The 19,710-nt window shown below is 34.3% G+C and overlaps 1 protein-coding gene across 1 annotated transcript in view; it reads left to right on the forward strand.

Annotated features, from left to right (window-relative positions):
- Positions 1-19,710, forward strand: part of LOC128166439 (uncharacterized) — a 77,979-nt gene that overhangs the window by 46,251 nt on the left and 12,018 nt on the right. The window contains exons 109-151 of the mRNA XM_052831607.1: positions 40-171; positions 634-819; positions 952-1,080; positions 1,197-1,386; positions 1,523-1,650; positions 1,741-1,926; positions 2,305-2,448; positions 2,730-2,915; positions 4,432-4,548; positions 4,920-5,102; positions 5,229-5,357; positions 5,496-5,684; positions 6,094-6,222; positions 6,468-6,653; positions 6,800-6,928; positions 7,053-7,235; positions 7,585-7,713; positions 7,830-8,012; positions 8,176-8,307; positions 8,530-8,721; positions 8,955-9,077; positions 9,288-9,470; positions 9,803-9,919; positions 10,158-10,340; positions 10,560-10,688; positions 10,832-11,014; positions 11,167-11,289; positions 11,694-11,879; positions 13,367-13,495; positions 13,721-13,903; positions 14,064-14,198; positions 14,529-14,822; positions 15,204-15,386; positions 16,111-16,233; positions 16,519-16,716; positions 16,986-17,114; positions 17,354-17,536; positions 17,706-17,834; positions 17,984-18,166; positions 18,433-18,561; positions 18,738-18,920; positions 19,110-19,232; positions 19,391-19,576. Of these exons, the coding sequence (XP_052687567.1) occupies positions 40-171; positions 634-819; positions 952-1,080; positions 1,197-1,386; positions 1,523-1,650; positions 1,741-1,926; positions 2,305-2,448; positions 2,730-2,915; positions 4,432-4,548; positions 4,920-5,102; positions 5,229-5,357; positions 5,496-5,684; positions 6,094-6,222; positions 6,468-6,653; positions 6,800-6,928; positions 7,053-7,235; positions 7,585-7,713; positions 7,830-8,012; positions 8,176-8,307; positions 8,530-8,721; positions 8,955-9,077; positions 9,288-9,470; positions 9,803-9,919; positions 10,158-10,340; positions 10,560-10,688; positions 10,832-11,014; positions 11,167-11,289; positions 11,694-11,879; positions 13,367-13,495; positions 13,721-13,903; positions 14,064-14,198; positions 14,529-14,822; positions 15,204-15,386; positions 16,111-16,233; positions 16,519-16,716; positions 16,986-17,114; positions 17,354-17,536; positions 17,706-17,834; positions 17,984-18,166; positions 18,433-18,561; positions 18,738-18,920; positions 19,110-19,232; positions 19,391-19,576 (6,879 nt within the window). The remainder of the gene's footprint in view (positions 1-39; positions 172-633; positions 820-951; positions 1,081-1,196; positions 1,387-1,522; positions 1,651-1,740; positions 1,927-2,304; positions 2,449-2,729; positions 2,916-4,431; positions 4,549-4,919; positions 5,103-5,228; positions 5,358-5,495; positions 5,685-6,093; positions 6,223-6,467; positions 6,654-6,799; positions 6,929-7,052; positions 7,236-7,584; positions 7,714-7,829; positions 8,013-8,175; positions 8,308-8,529; positions 8,722-8,954; positions 9,078-9,287; positions 9,471-9,802; positions 9,920-10,157; positions 10,341-10,559; positions 10,689-10,831; positions 11,015-11,166; positions 11,290-11,693; positions 11,880-13,366; positions 13,496-13,720; positions 13,904-14,063; positions 14,199-14,528; positions 14,823-15,203; positions 15,387-16,110; positions 16,234-16,518; positions 16,717-16,985; positions 17,115-17,353; positions 17,537-17,705; positions 17,835-17,983; positions 18,167-18,432; positions 18,562-18,737; positions 18,921-19,109; positions 19,233-19,390; positions 19,577-19,710) is intronic.

Below are 19,710 nucleotides of genomic sequence, written 5' to 3' on the forward strand. Positions count from 1 at the left end.
TGTACATATTCTAAAACTACATGTTAATTTTTCTTTTAGCCAATAAGTTCTCTTCGCTATGAGGCTACAGGATTTGGCTCAGCACCTTACTTTTTCTACCTGTCACCTACAAATGGATCTATATACGTACAGAATGACCTGCGATCTGAAAAGAATGTCTTCACATACATTGTAAGTATTTTCTGATCTAAAAAAAAGTCATCTTAAATTTGAAAGCACATATTCTTAATTTGTGTTCTCATTTATATCAACACAGAGAGAAGCTCCTGTTAAAAGATGTTAAATCTGCAATTGTCTTGTTGTTCTTTCACTCTGATTGACTTGAGCTCATAAATAGCACAGGTCGTGATATCCTTAACAAATTATCACAACTTTACTACTAGAATAATTACTTCAGGATACAATGTAATAAGACCAGCATTTTTCCACTTATTATAAGTGATTGGTTTTGTTGAGAACAATGTTATTACCAGAGGTGATGTCAAGTTTGGAGCAACCATGTAGTCCTTCAAATGATGCTAATAATCTAGCTCATATGTAGAGAAAGCTTCCTTTGAATTTGAATTGTTGGCTCCTAGCTTTTAAAGACCATAACCGACATTATGTTATATATATTTACACTTTCATTTACAGCTTCATGTTCAAGCGTATGATGTGGCATATCCCTTAGACAGAGCTGTAACAAATGTGACCATTACCATCAGACGCAATGAAAATGCACCACAGTTTGACCAATTCCAGTACTCTGCCAACATCAGTGAAAACACTGCTAGAAATGTAGTGGTTCTACGTCTCAATGCCACAGACAGGGATGTTGGGGTAAAATGACGTCTTTGTTTTTCTCTTTGAAGGGGTATAATTGATATTCTTTTTTGTGTGTGTGTGTTAAATGTATTCATCTATTATTGGTTTTTCATCTGTTAATGGGTTTAATCACTTTTGATTGAACAGGACAGAATTACTTATGCATACGATCGTGTCACTCCAACTCTTTTCTCCCGGCTGTTCTTCTTGAGTCCAACTACAGGATTCATCACAGTCAGTGATGACTTGACCACCGACAACCAACTTTCATACACAGTAAGATGAACCATTATTATAGTTGAATGATTATTGATATATGAGAGTCATGAAACAGAAACCAAAATAAACAAGTACAATTAAAGGATCTACTGACATTTTCTTAATGATTTCAGGCCACGATTTTTGCTAGTGACAACAGCAACCCAGAAAAGATCACATCAGTAGGAGTCGCCATTAATGTCTACAGAGATCGATCAACACCACAGTTCTCTCTTGGCAACCAGTCTGTCACAGTGTCTGAAAATGCTGCCATTGGGACCTCTGTGGCCCGCCTGACTGCAACTGATAATGACAAAGTGGCAAGTGTTCTTACAGATCTATGATAACAAATACCAGTATTATACATTTGTAGTACCCATTCATGTATGTTAGAGTCAAACTTATATGAGTATCATTTTCAAATATTTGTGAAATAATTGGGTGCTAAATTTTCAGGGAGTCATCACCTATGAAGTAGATGGGATTTACCCTGCTCCTAGTTTGTTTGCAATTCATCCAACATCTGGAGAGGTGACGGTAGCCAAAGATCTCCAGTTTGAGGCTGTCAGATCAGACTCTCAGTACAAAGTGAGTGAAACAGAGGAAAATACATGGACAGAAGTGTTGGAAATATTGAATGTAGAATAACTCTTGATTTTCCAATGTTCTTCATTGTAGCTGACAGTCGTAGCGTACGACTCCTTCCGTCCCCTCACCAAGGCTTCTGCCACTGTCACAATCTTGGTGACCAGAAATCCCAGCACCCCTCGATGGGATCTGTTGTCTTACAACACTACCATCAGAGAGGACCACCCGCCATTCTCCTCTGTAGTTCAAGTGAATGCTGTTGATGCAGATGCTGAGGTTTGTATCCTGATTACTATTGAAATTCACATACTGGTAAAAATAACTTTAACAGAAAGTTTTTTGGTGTATTAAAGAGAAATTCAGTCTCCTAATGAGATCAGGCCAAGACAAAAATCTAAAAGTGATAAAATTATGTTATTACAACAATTATTTGATTTGTCTTGTTTGGTTGTGATATTCAATTAAACATTTCCTAAGGATGATAAATGATGAAATCAAAGCTTTTATATTTTATGTCAAAAAGCAATTAAATTGAGGCTTTTCCCACTAGTGCAATTTTAATGACACCCTATCACTTCCTACATTTTTATATGATAATTAATACAGCTCAATATTTTTCATCTTTGACATTAAAATCAATTTTCTTTTCAACAGGACAAAATTACATATGATATTGTCAATGAAGTTGACGAAAAAGCCCTGAGCAGTGGTCAATCTGAGAACTTTTACATAGACACGGACACCGGTGTCATCTATCTGAAGAAATCCCTAATGAACACGCCATTCACCAAATTTATTGTAAGTATATATGCAATGTATGTCAAAAGTTTTAGATATCTTACTATTAACTATAGATGTTTAAGATTCAGCATTGAACTTTTTGATAATTGAAAATAAATAGAAGCGTAAATGAAATTGTATTCATGAAAGATGATTCAATGAATTAGACTTAAACATGAAGTGCCTAATTTTTGTTATGAGTTAGAAAATTGATAGAAGTTAGGAGAAAAAAAGGTGGGAAATATCACATGAAAGAAGCTTTGACACAGAGTATATAATTTTGTCATCCTGTTTTGTAGTTGACTGTACAAGCCTGTGATGATGGTGTTCCCCATAAGTGTGCCAACACCACTGTGGCCATCAACATCAGTGAAGATAAAAATGCACCAGTGTTCCTGAACTCTCCCTACTCTACTACAATTACTGAGATTTATCCAGTAGGACGAATGGCTATTGCTGTGACAGCTGTCGATTCAAACCCACTGGTGAGTAGCTTTCATTTCTTTATGAATAAACAATAAATAAATAAATACTAGATGTTCTAATCCTCTGCATGAGTTGTTTTTTTTTTAAATAACCAAGTTGTTCATGGTTTGCTCATCGTTCATTCTCTAATTTTGAAGCATTTTGTATCTGTGAATTATTTCAGTACCAGTGTCATTTATATATACAGAATTATTTTATTACCAGATCTGAACTTAAAAATTCATTGTTCTGGTGTTGTGCCATATTATGCAAGTCAAATTTGTCTATTAAAGGATTTTGTACCACTGGCCAGCACACTTAATCATTTTTTTTTCATATTATAAGAAAAGACCATCTTTTTATGTTAAAATGTAAATAACAAGTATATATATTTGCCTTTTTAAAAATAAGATAATATCTTTCTACTTGTTAGTCATTATAAAGTAGTGGATTTTTTTTTTCTCAGGAGATTATATTTTTAAAGATATAAGTCTATTACTGATGCATTAACATTATTTAGGTGATGAATAATTTCGGTGTGTATTTTAGCAATGTCACTTTAAAGAACTGTTATACTAATGAATGTCTCCTGTATTACATGATTAGGATGGAAGTGTAAGTACTTCAATGTTTAAGGACAAAAATACCTCAATCATGTACTCAACAATATGTACCGTTACACCTCTATAGATAATGATCCAGTAGTTCAAGGAACAAGCCACTGCCTGGAAATATCTATTGCAATCGCCTTTTTCTTTCCATTTACTTCATGTTGCTTTTTGGTGAATTGTTCATAATTGTGCATAATTGTTAAGACTTAAAGAAGTTGACTATTAAGGTTGACTACTGTTGCAGTAAGTTGGCCATCATGGGATTTGAGAACAATATGGATTAATAAAAATGCATGAATTTTGCTTTTTAAGAACTACTGCAGATTTGGGTGATATTTGCATGAAAAAAAAAAGATGCATGAGAGCTTTGGAATAGAAACAATTGGGACTTTTCAAAATATCTGTTCAACATTCACTTTAACATGAACGTTACATCCAGCAGAATTCCATAATTATTATGGTTACCATGATAAAGTGATTTTACTTAAATTGTACTTTTTTCTGACTTTGTAGATAACAAAATGAATAAATGTTTATATTTGTATTCCTAAAACAGTTTTATGTTGCAGTAAAATTTGATATTCTGTTTAATGATTGTAATCACTAAAACTTAATGGTTTGTCCAACCCTCCATCATTTTTAATTAGTACCCATATATATCGTATACTGATGTCCACAAAAGAGTTCTTTCAATGAAATCCAATTCCTTTTTCCATACTTTATATAATTCCTATAGATCTGTTTTCTACTGGATTATATAAAATTGTATACACTAAGTATAGAAATGATATCCTCTTTCTTAAATCCCTTCTAGAGCAGAGATTTCTGATTATCAATAAGAGAGTCTTTTTTCCAATTTTCGAATCAAATTCATTGACATAATGATTGGCAATTAAGTTTCAAGATGTCAAAATTTGATTTTCAGTCTTCAATCCGATACATGATAGAACCTCCTGTGCCTAGATATTTTACTATCAACGAGGCAACTGGTAACATAACAGTGGCCAAGGAGCTCAACACATCACTGGAAACCACATTCCAGGTAAGTCTTCTCTATCTTACATAGCCAGTAGTGCTAAGTACTTCGTAAAATGATTGGCAATGTGTGTCATATTTTCCATCGGACTAATGTGTCAGTACATGCTGTGTAAGATTCCACTGGTACATGATGTTCCTGTATCTTTTTCATTGCTGGTTTATTCAAATTTATGTTGACATGCAAAAATTAAGAATAGATCCATTGAGAACCCCCTCCCCCCCCCCCCCCCCCCCAAAAAAATTGATTTGTTTCTCTTGGCCACCACTTCAAGTCAAACTTTTACTGCTTTATCTAAAGGGGAGTAACTCTATATTCCCCTGTGCAAATCTTGAAATTAAACATTAAAATAAAATACTTTGATTTTCCTTTCTTAGTTTAAAGTTTCAACATATGACAGTGGAGAGCCACAGTACAAGTCGACAGCAGATGTCACCATCTTTGTCATTCGAAACTTGAATGCTCCTCGGTTTATTGAAAACCCAATCAGTGTGACAGTGGATCAGAATGCGAAATACAATTTCATGGTGGCTAATACCACTGCAGAGGATGCTGATGGGGTACGATTCAGTCTCAGATTGATGATTTCTGCTAACCATAGTTTGAAAAAGATTATAACTGAAAATAATTTGAAAATGAAATTATTCAAAGAGAATTGTGTTGCATGTGTTGTGTATGTTTTGTAGGATATCCTTCGGTACACTATGACGGGTAATCCACTGTCTGAGGTACAGACATACTTTGGTATAGATCCAGACAATGGAGATATTTTCCTCAGAGAGTTACTGACTAACCCTCCCAGGCAATCTTACCAGGTAATAACACTTACATTTGCCCATTTCATTTGTTAATTTGAACCTTTTTGGCACTGTACTATTTTGCTGTCAAATGCGAGAATTTTTTTTTTCATGGTCGAAAACCAAATCTTATGTCTTTATTTAATTTTTTTGTAGTTGTTTGTGTTTGCCAGAGATCAGCGTCTTGTGAATGAAAAGACTGGCACAGCCACAGTAAATGTTTTCATTGACTTTGATGATGCACCACGCTACCTTGATAATCTGCCATACAACGCCAACATTCAGGAGTCTCGGAGTATCAATTCAGTTGTTACTCAGATGCGCGGTAACGACCCAGATTTGAAGGTAAAAACTTGGGGATGTGAGTTGAACAAATATTAACTTGAAAATGATAATATCAAGAAGACCAATAGATATGGATTATACCATTTGTTCAGAAGAGATTTAATTGACAGGTACATGCTTTTGATCGCACAAAATCTTCAGTACTATGTAAAAGTAACAATGCTGTCCTAAATGTAAATGCATGTGGTATGCATTAGCATGTTAGAATTGAACATATATTTTATTGATTAAATCAAATGGATTAAACACAAGTTCTAAATAACTTAGATAGTCTTCTCCATTGATTCATAACATGTCAATGTGAATTACCCGCACTCCTTCATTAAGGAAATTATTAATGTGAACATCTTAATATCAATACTTGGATTATAAAGGTTGTTTGCTTATTTCAGTTTACTTGTGTTTTTAGGGTAATTTGACATATGAATCCATTGGAATGTATCCAGCAGAAGATTACTTTAGTGTTGATCCATCATCAGGAACAGTTTCCTTAATCAGAGACCTGAAATCAGATCCATCAGGATTGCAGACCTACACTGTAAGAACTTACATACCTTGTCACATCTCTAACATTGATAATATCTTTTTGATAAATGGCTAGGCTTTCTAAAGCCCTTGCATATTTGACAAATGCATTTGTTTAAAGAAGTCACGTACAGTGGCATTATTACATGTAACATCTATCTTAACTTTGTAAAATAGTAAACCCAAGGCAAAAGTTTTTGGGAAACGTTGGTTAGACAACTTCTTTTAACAGATTTGTTTTTGGCTATGTTTTTACAGCTAAGGGTTGTGATATATGACTCGATGTATCCAAGATTAAAAGCAACAGGAGACGTAGTGATCAATGTGGTCAGGAATCCATTTGCCCCGCAGTTCTCTCCCAATGCAGATTATCGTGCCACCGTCCAAGAGAACGTCACTCTGGGATACCAAGTGCTGGACATCGATGCCACTGACTCTGATAATGTGAGTTGAACCCATTGTTTATTAATACAGCTAATAATTGGTTTCTGTACAGAAATTTTAATGAGAATCTAGACTTCACTGGTAGTAGATGAAGAATGAATTCATTTATTGTTTTGGTGGTACATGTAATTGTTTTTTATTTGTAGGATCCAGTAACATTTGAGATAGTCAATTCTGCTCCATCGGGTGGTGAAAATTTCTTCTATCTCAATCCTAACACTGGAGTTTTGACGACCAAAAGGTTGCTGACAAACACACCTGAAACTTTATATCAGGTAAGAAAGAACATTAATTTAGTAATTTTATAGCCCACTATACCATAGAACTTTTGTCAAGTTGAAAAATGGATCATATTCAAAACTTTACATGTTAACAGAGTTTTAAAAAAAATATTTTCAGCTGACAGTCCAGGCTTCTGATGGCAGAGGGAGAGCAGCCAATGCCACGGCCAGTATCACGATCACTCGTATCCCGTCAGACCAGAGGCCAGTCTTTATATCTACTCCCAATGCAACCATCAATTTTAAACAGCCAGTCAGCAGCTCTGTCATAACTGTTGCAGCTCAAGATCCTAATCCTGTGGTAAATTTTCTGACTGTTTATTCTTTATTCTTTATGCATTTAATGTTTCCAACTTTCTAGTAAACAATTTACCGATAAGGCTCATTTCTAAATTGGAGGATAACACTTACACCATACCTAGGCAAATAGCTAGAGGTTTTGCTAATTTAAATTGATTTAAGAATGTGATGGTTTAATAATTTACCAACATTTATTAAATCACTTCATTTATAGTGCTTAATTTTTTTTTCCTTTTCGCTGTAAACGTTAAAAATGTTAAAGAAGACAGACCATTAGACCATCAGTCCCTTTTTCGTTTGTTCTATTTCGATTTTACAATGTAATGACTTGTTCTTCTTACTTTTATAAGGGAACTATAAGGTATGAACTTGTTGGAATTTATCCAGCCCAGGAATTCTTTGCTGTCAACCCAACCACTGGATCTGTAACTGTCACACGAGACCTTGCTACTGATTCCTTTGAAACCATGCAATACACAGTGAGTAGAATGTCACTTTTATCTTTGGTAACGTATTGAGAAATTGTATTGGGGGAGAAAAAAGTAGATATTTGTTATCTCCGCAAAATATAAACCTGTCATGTGACTTACTTTAGCTCCGCCTTGAAGCCTACGATACAAACAATCCCAACTTACGAGCTGTCGGTCTTTCCTTCATCACCGTGATTAGAAACCCTGCCTCACCTGTATTTAGTGCCGGTGATTACAGCCATGTAGCTGAGGAGACTCTACAAGTGGGAGCCAAGTTGTTTGATATCAACGCAACAGATGCTGATGGGGTGAGCATCTTTTATGTCTCTGTCATGTTTTGATACATTGATGATTATATATTCAATTCAATTTCTTTATTAACCAATTAAGGGCCCTCAAGGGGCAACATGAAAACTGCCACTTCACAGTGCTTGTTGTCATGATGGCTTATTTTGCTATTTGTATCATTAGGACCCTATTTTCTATGATGTTGTACAAGACCAAAATGGAATTGCTGCCAGTGAGTTCTTCTTGTTGAATAGAGACAGTGGACAATTCTACCTCATTAAGGATCTTAGACTCACCACTCAAAATGCCTTCTCGGTGAGTAGAACTATCTCCGTAATTATTTGTATCCGACTCCTTAATATGGTTCCAAAATTAAATAGCAGTCTCTGAAGTGTTGTAATTCATTTTTAAAAACTATGTCTTGTTTTTCATCAAATCAATTATATTACATGTATTGGTTTGAAATATGTAAGCTAGAATTTTCAGTTTGCTTGTCTTTTGTGAATAATTTTTCATCCATTCTTCCGACTTTCATAGTTCCGAGTCAGAGCCCGAGACCAGGGACGTCCTGAGAAATTTGCAACAGCCAATGTTTTGATCAGTGTTACCAGAGACAATGGTCCTCCCACTTTCATCCAGAGAGATTATATCTTTGAAGTCCCTGAAACAGAGCCAGTGAACAATATAATTCCATTTGCCTCCATTCAAGCTCAGGACTTTCCCACCAGGGTAAGTCGGACAGAGTTAATTCAGATCTATTGTGAATGCACTATAAATGCAAATGCTACACAATGGAAAAAAATAGTACCCTTATTTCAGTGCAGAACCCATATACAAGAAAACTGTTATTAAAACTTTGTATTAAGTGCATTGATTTGCATGCTCTATTTTTGTGTAAATGTGTAAATACTATGCCTCTGTTAATGCTTGTAAAAGTAATTCGCAGTTGATTGAATTTTCAGGGATCTCTGGTTTATGAGGAAGAAGGAGATGGACTCGCTATGTCCTATTTCGCATTGGACAGAAACACAGGAGCCATCAGAGTACAGAAAAGTCTCCTTACCACCAATGAATCATACTTTGAGGTGACGAAAAAAAATTCCTTTTAAATTACATTTATTTTTAATTTACTTTTGGTGCATTTTGTTAATTTTGTAATATTTAATTATTTTGTGGTTGGGGAAGTAATTAGTACATGTGTACTACAATAAAACAAGATTTTTTTTGTTTATTAGAATCAACTGGCATTATAAAAATATATGTGAATAAAAAATTTGTTGTTTTGATTTTAACAGTTGAAGGCAACAGCTTATGATACCTTCTACCCTGACAACAAAGCCAACACTACAGTCAAAATTACTGTGAGGCGCAATCAGAATGAACCTCAGTTCAGCCAGAGTGCATACAATACTGAAATAAATGAATACCATCAATTTGGTGTTACAGTATTTACAGTTTCAGCTGCAGATGCAGACAGAGTAAGAATTCAAGTCAATTCATATTTTTTAGCCATTTTTCTAATAACTTGAAAGTATGTTTCTTTGCTATCTAATTAAAAAAAAATGTTGAACACATTTCGACAATTATACCCATTTTTAATGTGACTGATTTTTCCTTTTCAAAAAGTGCTAAACTTCTGACATGAGAAGTGTGATAATAGCCCATGCATTTCTGAGTCTTAAATTTCCCAAGAGGCTTTACACCCTGAACCCCAACAAGGTGTTTTCACTTCACCTAAGTTGGCTTAAAATAAAAAAAAATTTCTACGAGGCCACAGTTTATGGAGGATATAATGTACTTGATTTTACAGGATGTTGTGCTGTTTTCCATTGAACCACCCAATGACTTCTTCTATATTGAGAAATACAGTGGCAGAATCTACCTTCGCAGGTCTCCGAGTGAAAATCCTACAGTGTCAGAATATACTGTAAGCTAAGAAAACTTGTTATTTACATATTGTTAAAACTATTGATAGATTTTATGTTTATTTATTTTTGACTCATGAACTGGCCTCATGGCTCATGTATACTTATATACATGTACTGACTTTACCTTATTAGATAAATCTGACTTTCCAAAACATAGGACTAATTAAATTTTGGAGATTCAGAATTGGCCTCTGTATTACATAGAACTATATACATGTATAGTATGGTTTTTTTTAGTTCCTGGTCTTAGCCAGTGATCAAAGAAGTCCACCAAGAATTGCCAATGCTACAATGACCATCAGAATTAGACGAAACCAACCACCCGTGATCTTAGAACTACCTTTAGTAAATTCCCAGTCTGAAAATACTGCTGTTGATTCAGTTGTGTACACAGTGAAGGCTACAGATCCAGATATGAGGGTAATTATTTCTAAAGATTAAAAAACTGACATGACAGTAAAAAATTTGAGGACCTATCTTATTGTGTTAAATAGAAGAATGCATTTTGAAATTTGCTACATTTCTAGGAGCTCCATTCTATTTTTTTCCCCAACAATTTTGCCCTTTTGGGATAAAACTGTTTTCTACTTTTATATGAAACAAAGATTATGAATGATAAAACAAACATTGTTTCTGTAGCCTGGGTCCAGACTTGTGTACACATTGATTGGAGATGGCTCAGGTCCTACATTCTTTAGTTTGAACAACTTGACTGGAGAAATCCGCATGAAGGCAGGATTTAGGGATGACTTAGCATTGCAATATGTGGTAAGACTTAAAGGAATATAATATAGGAACCAAAAAGATGAATTACATGTATTTTCAGGAAAAATGCCCTGAGCTCGTCTTCACACAAGGAGAAGGAAGGTGATATCTTATTATTTTAATTTGTTTTGTTTGGCTCTTTGCAGTTGCGGATATCTGTGTATGACCAGGAAATCATGGATATGCGAACCACAAGCACATTAACTATCAATGCTCTGAGAAATACAAATCAGCCCCGATTTAATCAGCGTTTCTATGTGTACAACATCACAGACACAACACGACCAAGTACTGTTGTTGGTCAACCAAACGCCACCGATTTCGATGGAGTAAGCATTTTATTCTTACTGTGATGACTGAGAAGTATATCAAGATAGACCAGTAGAATTAGGTTTTAAAGAATTTAAACTTTGAAAATTTCTAGGTAAAATCAGAAGTATGGACAGATATAATCATTAATGTTGGATTGTGTGGTTTTCAGGATAGGTTACAGTACTTTTTGACTGGAGATGCCACAGCCAGGGAATACTTCTATGTGAACAGAGACACTGCTGAGATCATTTTAATCAAGAACTTGGACACAACAACTGTCAAGACATTCAATGTTGGTATCATTTCAGTGTAGACCTATTTAACACAGCTAAAAAGCGATCAATGGGCTTAATTAATTTTTTTTTAAAAGCAAATTTGAAGTTGCATGGCACTTGGTCAAGTTTTGAACTTTATATATGTGTCAAGTAGTTGATGAGATTGACCGGTGATAGGTTGATATTTTGTTTATAGACCAAAGTATTCCAATGATTACTCCTTTAAACCTGTCCTTTTTTTTTAGAAGCTGTGTTGTTTATGAAAAGTTCTTCTATGATAAAATTACAAACCTATTAAAGGACAGCAACAAGCTTGGGATATATTAAGATATGCACAAACTACAAGATATTGTTATGATATGTGTTTCAGCAATAATAAACTAGTCAGAAGTGTGTATGGAACGTTTTATTCTTTCTACAGCTACAGTTAAGAGTTGAAGATGGACGAGTGCCTCTAAAAACAGACACAGTTCAAGTGACCATCAACGTAGCACGTGATCTGGAACTACCAATCTTCATCAATGACCCGTATAACTTTAACACTGATGAAGAGAGACCTGTAAACCATACCTTAGGAACTGTTACCGCTATAGATCCTGATTTACGGGTAAGAAAAGTTGCCCTGTTTACCAAATACACTTAGAATTGGAAAATTAATGTGCTTTTTTTTTCATCTTCAACATTATTAATACCGGTATATGATTATGTTATTGATAATTAAGATGTTTGTTTTCAGTTTAGCTGGATCCTTTTCTTTTGATTAATGCATTAGATTTAATGATTATTGATTGTTGAACTTTGCGTGACATCTTTTGATACGATTATTGATTTGCTGTGTTTGATAGGATGGATCAGTAAGTAGCAATGTCTGTCAGGATGGTAGATCAGGCAACAAAACCAAAGCAACGTGTATACACTTTGCTGCGATAGAAAAGTATCTGTTCCATATGAACAACTCCACTCAAACAATTTGTAGTTCTTATCTTTTGTTTTTAATTAATAATGTAGTGTGATTGAAGGAAACTAAACATGAAAAAAAAATGAGTAATTGGTTTCTAAAAGTGGAGATGTTCATGGGTAATTTGGCTTCCTTTTTATCTTATGGTGCACATATACTTGAGTGCATCTGGTCTAGCGCTTTCTGGCTTTATGTAGGTCCTTGAATGAAAAACTATTATGAGAATATTATTAGCTGTCAGATTTGCTCTCAATCTGTCAATGGGGTGATAGTTTTGGGAATCTTAAAATTGCATGTCCATCTGTATCTCATGAGAGATTGGACTTTGGTGTCTTTATCAAGAGTTTGAACGTTTCAACTCTTTGAAATGATAGTGGAAAAGGTTTCTTATGTAAATGTTTCTAATGTTATGCATGACTAGCTACGATATAGCATAAATGTGGATAAGGTTGCATGTTAAATGATATATTGGTAATTGTGTGTACTATGTGGAGGTCTGCATGATGAACGGGTACTAGAGTTGTTAAGTATGAGCTATTGTAAAAAATTTCCCCTTGTGAAGAAATAGCATATTTTTTTTAGATATGAGAGACTTGAATTGTGTTTAATTAAAATCCATGCATATATACTTAAATTTATACAGACTATTTCTTTTAAATATAGATGATATTCTGTCATCTCCCTCTTTGTTGACTATTGCAACTAGCTTATAGATACTGTGTACATATCAATTCCAATGTCCCATGTTATTTACAAACTTCCTTATATCAATCCTGCTTGATCATGTCAGATTACAATTATTTCAATGCATTCAAGTTATAAATAGTATGGCTCTTTCCCCAATCTTCAAATCCCACCATCCTCCTCTTTGCATCTCCAAATATTATACATGTACAGTGATATATAAGCCTTTGTAGTTGAGATTTTTAGGTCAGAATTATCTTGGCTTAAAGCAGATATTTTTTTTCAAAATTCTTCAATTTTATATGAGCAAAGGGGCATAAGAAAATATGAATGCTTTCATAAACCAATTTTCTGTTTATCCACTAATTACAAGAAAAATTCATGCAGCTTTGGATTTGAATTTACAGGGAGGTGTTGTTTCAGTTTTTTATCAACATTTCACTGTATTTTAGGGCCGAATACAGTATGAAGTTGTTGGAATTTATCCAGCACCTTCATTTTTTGATGTGGATAAAGATTCAGGAGTTATCAGAATTATCCGTGATCTCAAGGAAGACAAATCCGCAACTGGAACCTATGTGGTAAAAAAAATTTTTTAACTACTATTCATCAAAGACATTTTTGTATAAAAAAAATTTGATTGTTTAAAATAGTAGTGGTTAATAAAAATGTTAATAATGGTATGGCATGCTGAAATGCCTAATCAAAATACATGTATTTTTTTTAACAGTAATTTTATGTTCTCTTAAGAATGATACATAAACAATGCACATTTAAAAGTGAAAATATTTTTTCTTTTTTTTTAGCTGAGAATATCTGCCTTTGACTCTAGAGATCCAAGCAAAAACACTTTAACAGATGTAACAATAACAGTGGCCAGGAATGTGAACCCACCTGTGTTTGATAGAACTACGTATTCTACCAGAATCACAGAGTTATACTCTATGGGAATACCAGTTCTTAACATCACAGCAACAGACCCTGAGGGCGTGAGGATCAGATGTTATTTTACAAGATTCAACAATTCAAAAAACATTTAACAGCAAAGTCAATTTTGAAAATGATTAATTAGTGAGCAATTTTTAAATAAGTACATGTATTGAAATGATTTGGAAAATGTTAATGGTATAGATCTGATATATTTTGTAGACTCAGATCTCATACACCCTTGTACGAGATAACACAGTGGGAGGCAATGCCTTGGTCTACTTCTACATTGATGCAAATGGAGGCCTGTATCTTAGAAAACCTTTGACTGCACCCGATGTACCTGGACAGTTTAATGTAAGATTTTATTGGAAAAAGAAAATAATATTATATGTCTCAGAAAAAGCAAATAAGAATAGTTATACCCGCACTTTCTAAAGAAAGTTCGGGTTTATAGCTTGATTTTATTGTTGTTTGCAATATTCTTTAATAGATGACAATAATAATGTCATTGTCAAAAATAAGCAAATGTGGAAAAGAAAATCAGATTCTGCAATTAATGATGTACCAAAACTGTTACAGTTTTAATTTTTTTCATTGGCATAATGTAATGTCACCCCCACCAACCCACCCACTCACCCCCAAAAACAAGATTTTTAATTTAATTGTGTCGCACAACTTATTTAGATGGTGGTTGCAGCCACTGATTCAGGAAGACCATCAAGAACAACGGAGGTCAATGTTTTCGTTGGTGTGGACAAAATCAACCCTCCAGTATTCCTGGGCACCCCTTACACTAGACGGCTGGAGGAGAGGACACTCAATGGAACCAGTATCATCACCGTTAGCACTAGCCCCTCTACCGACATTGTGTATGAAATTGTGGGAGAACCACCAGCTCCATATCTATTCTTTGTGGAACAGAACGGAGACATTCATATCAAAAAGGATTTGACCACAGACAAATCAATGGAATACAAGGTAATGTATATTTGGGCTGAATTTAATTTCTCATGTGTTGCAGTTGAACAGAAATTACATAAATATATTGTCATCTTTTTTTTATTTGCATATTAAATAAAATTATTCTTTGATATTTTGGGATAGATTATGAAAAAAATTTTGATGGCACCTGACGGTTTTTTATATATATATATATATATATATATATATATATATATATATATATATATATAATTTTAAAAAAGATATAACCAATATTTTATTTTAACTTTCTTGTTTATTAATAAAAAGTGACAACGTGCAAAACTAAGCGAGCACATTTCCTTATTAAAAGTTAAATTGATCATCAAGTTGTGTATGCATGAGGTAAAATGTATATATTTTGTTGAAACATTTCAGATAAGAGTCCGGGCATACCAGAGGAACACTCCCTCCAAGTACGCTGAAACAGATGTGGTTGTCACAATGCTGAGAAACAGCAATCCACCAACATTTACCCCTGACAGCTTCAGCACTTCAGTGAATTATGATGATCCGGTCGGACAGCGAGTCCTACAAGTTCAGGCTGCAGACATTGATCAGGTTAGTACAGCACACGTTGATTCTAGCATGGAATTCATCAATGCATTTGAATTGTACTTTGGTATTTTTTATCTTGACATGAAGAAAAAAAAAGAAATCTTTTTGCATGTAATTGAATTCGTGATTTTGTGATATCAAAACTTAATTACATAAAGAAATATTTATATTTGGTGTATATTTCCCCTTATCTTTGCATTGGAAATCTGCGATGTTCGATTTTCTATGAATACACTTTGATTATTCATGCGCCATGTGCACAAATATAAATGTCTCCACGTGTTTTGAGTATATTTTTGTAAGATTAAATGAAACGTTTAACCAATTTGATATATACTTTTGAAAAATAATCATTAAATTATATCTTCTCCTTAAAAAATGGGATTTTTCTCTACAAAGTTTTTAGCACTATATTTTTAGTCGCAGAACTGAACTAAATAAGATGTTAATATGGCTGTTTCATGTATGTTTCATATCCCTGACTGAAAGCGTATATATTGGCTTTACAGCAACGAAACACATAAATTTCATACAAATAGACATCATTATGAATATAAATAATTCAGTTAATGTCTATTGTTATTAAAATGTTAAAATTGTTGAAAGAGAGAGAAATTGAACTTGGTGATTCTCTATAATACTGAAAAATCGTATAATAGATACACACCAGTAGCAAGACAATGAAAATCTTGATGCATTACATGTATTATCTTTTTCCATTATTCAGGATGATCTTCAGTATAGCATAAGTGGAGATACGGATTGCCAGAACAGTTTCTACATAATCAGTGCAACAGGGGAGATATTTTTGGGCAAAAATCTTAAAACCACCAACGATGTCTTGTTCCAAGTAAGTCATTCAAATTATCATCACATTGCTTTCAACTTGAACACATGACTATATGATTAAAACGCAAATCAGGTTTGTGAAACAGTAACATTTTATCTTTGGCAATTTAACTTAATAATTTAATGGACTTAAAGATACATGTACATGGTCACTGAAAATACAACCAAACAATTATTTTCTCTTTGGATTCTTTTATTGTGTGTCTGGCCAATTTCATAGTTCTCATCTATGCCAGAAAGGACACTAAAATGACTTGCCTCTCAATGATACTATTTGACATTTCAGTGTACTTTGAGTGTGACAGACAATGGTTATCCAACTCCCAAAACTGACACAGCTACCCTAGTGATCAATGTAGTTAGGGGAACTAATCCAGTGTTTGGCAACCAGAACCTGAATGTTAATACCCGGGAAGATGTGCCCGTTGGTACTGTTGTAGAAAATCGTATTTCTGCCACCAGAACTCCAGCACCTCAGAGTCCCGTAAGTCAATGCAGTAGTGTTTCTGTTGTCACGGAGAAAGTTGAAATTTTTAAAATAAGATTTATTGAAAAAGAGACTGCAAGTACTGTAAATTAAAGTTCTTTATCATTACGACTGTGCATGCAGATGTTTATATATGTTCGTTCCTCTATACTTACAGCAACAAAAATCTAATACATTTACAAATCAGTAAAAAAATTATGTTCTAATTATGTATTTGAAATGATTTGGTCTAAATGTTACATTATGAGTGCTTTTTCCCTTTATAGGATACATTGGTCTATGAGATCATTGGTGAGTATCCAGCTCAGAGCTTCTTTGGCATCGATCGCCTCACAGGACAAATCAGTGTTATTCAGGATCTCCGCTTGGATGGATTGAAGACCACTCAATACAAAGTAATTCATGCCTGTTAATTTATCAATTTTTGTCGAAGCCAGAAGCGTAAATCTTTATAACTCCTTTCCAAAACTCATCATTAAGAAATAACAAAAATTCTGTTTTTTATCATCTATAATTTCTTGAATTTGCTGCCATTGATTGGAAACTATAAGAATACAGTACCTTAGATAATAATGCTGTAGATAGGAATATTGAGTAACTGGTGTGTCCTGCAATGTCATGAATATTTATTTAGGTTCTGGTAGTGACCTATGGAACAGACAAGCCAGACCTTAGAAGTACAGCTACAGTGACAATAGATGTGCAGAGAAACTTGAATGGTCCCAGATTCTTTCCACAGTCAGACTCTATCGAGCTTCCCGAAACAACAAGTACAGACTTCTGGTCCATGCCACAAAATGTTACTGATCCAGACAGTGTAAGTACATGTACCATGTTTTTATCCTAAAAATGATTTTTGTTTAAACAACAAATGAATGGAGGAATTTTTTCTGTGCACGTGGTAGAAACAGACGGAGTAGTGTACTAAACTAAATGAAATGTGCATACATTTCTTTGTGATCTATTGATTTGTTTTTTCTTTACAGTCCAAGATCACTTGCTCCATCATTGGAGATACCAAATCTGTTGAGTACTTCCAAGTTGATCCTGATACATGTGTTCTCTCCCTGAAAAAGTCTCTTAAAGATGACCCAGATCTAACTACAACGTACAATGTAAGTTGAGGTTTTTGCGTGGGAAAGAATTACATCATTCTCACAAGTCTCTTGCCATTAATAATGGGAATGCATATACATGTATTTGTCACTATATTATTGGTTCATTCTTCTATAAAAGATTCTTTTCTTTGAATTTGTTCTACTAGGTCTTGATTGAGGCTGTAGATAATGGACAACCTCCACAGAGCAACAGAAAGACTGTAACCGTCACTGTTCCGAGGGATGCAAGCCCACCCAATTTCCAGAATCTCCCAGTCACAATTACCATTGATGAAACCAGGCCAATTGGTGATTCAGTCTATATTGCATCAGCAACAGACAACTGGAGGGTTAGTTGCTGAAAATCTCAATTTTTTTGTCTTGTCAACTTTGATAAATATGTTAAGACTAAATTGATGCTCTTTATGGTAAAACAAAAGAAAAATCAGATTTTTTATCAGATATTCTTAAGAATAATTTAAGTATTAGGCCATTTTGTAGTGCAATGGGTAATAAGGTGGTATTTTTATATGAGATCTTTGTAACTACATGTATATTGAATGATTAGGAATCAAAAACATACACAGCTAATGGTTTATGTCTTCTCTACAAATAGGGCAGAGCCCACTACAGCATTGTGGGTGATCTCCCATCACCAAGCTTCTTCCAGATTGACCCGAATACTGGAAATGTAACGCTTAGAAATTCACCCAAGTCTGATGGATTGGAAAGTACTTCCTACAGTGTAAGAGTCTCCAGAATTACGTTTTTATTACATACCGGTACATGTAATGAAAAAGAGTCTAATTTATAGAAGAGAAAGCAAAGGGCGCATATGCAAACAAAGCTGAAAATTGGTGTGTTTGGGTTAATTTCTTTTAACAGCAGATCTAGATTACTTATGAAATGCATTTTTTCCAGGTGAGGATTAAAGTTATAGATGATGCTTGGCCCAATAATCCACAATATGGTGTCCTAACTGTTCAAGTGACAAGAAACAGACAAGGCCCACAACTCCAGTCAACAACATACACCAGAAGGATCAAGGCCAGTAACCCCGTCGGATCAAATATAGTTACCATTCAAGCGTCTGATCCAGATGGGGTAAGTTCATTTATTTTTGGTAATATTACTTGCATTTTACCATGCTACACATACAATGGTAAGCGCTACATAAATTTTATGTTTTATAAAAACAGGAAATATATAATATGATGAAATGCAGAATGAGAGTAAAATGTGTGTAGCTATGAATCGTGTACGATATAATGTTATTTTTTCTCTATTTTTAAGGACAAGCCTTTGTTTGTGCACCGTGGAACTGAAGATGATAAGAAATACTTCTATGTGAATCCTGAAACAGGAGTTGTCATACAAATCGGTGATCTGTCGGAACTACCAGATAAAACATTCCAGGCATGTCTTTAACTTGATAGATACATGCATTTACAGCAAGAACCAATGCATGTCAATAATTTGCTACTACTATAAATTTGCAAATCTTTCAATTTCAAACCTAGTGAAACTGCGAGACTTTACTCTGATTTTTTATATGAATTGATTTTTTACTGCAGTTCAATGTTGATGTGTCAGACACTCGCCAGCCCATAAACACTGTAACAGCCACTGTTACCATCATTGTCACCTCACTGAAAGGTCCCCCAGTGTTTACCAAAGCCTTCTACAATGTGAACATACCAATTATAACAGCAGTGAATAGTTCAGTGGAGACTATATCAGCTGTGGACAGTGACTTGGAGGTAAGGGGTAAAACATCGAGGATTGTAAGCCATAGGTGGCCAGCAAATTAATATATACAGTAAAGAATGTAAGGATTATAAGCAGTATGTGGGTTCATGTGGTTATACATTTCTACTGAGACATTTGGTTTAAG

The sequence above is a fragment of the Crassostrea angulata genome, chromosome 10, assembly GCF_025612915.1.
Source record: "Crassostrea angulata isolate pt1a10 chromosome 10, ASM2561291v2, whole genome shotgun sequence".
In the NCBI taxonomy this organism is placed as follows: Eukaryota; Metazoa; Mollusca; class Bivalvia; order Ostreida; family Ostreidae; genus Magallana; species Magallana angulata.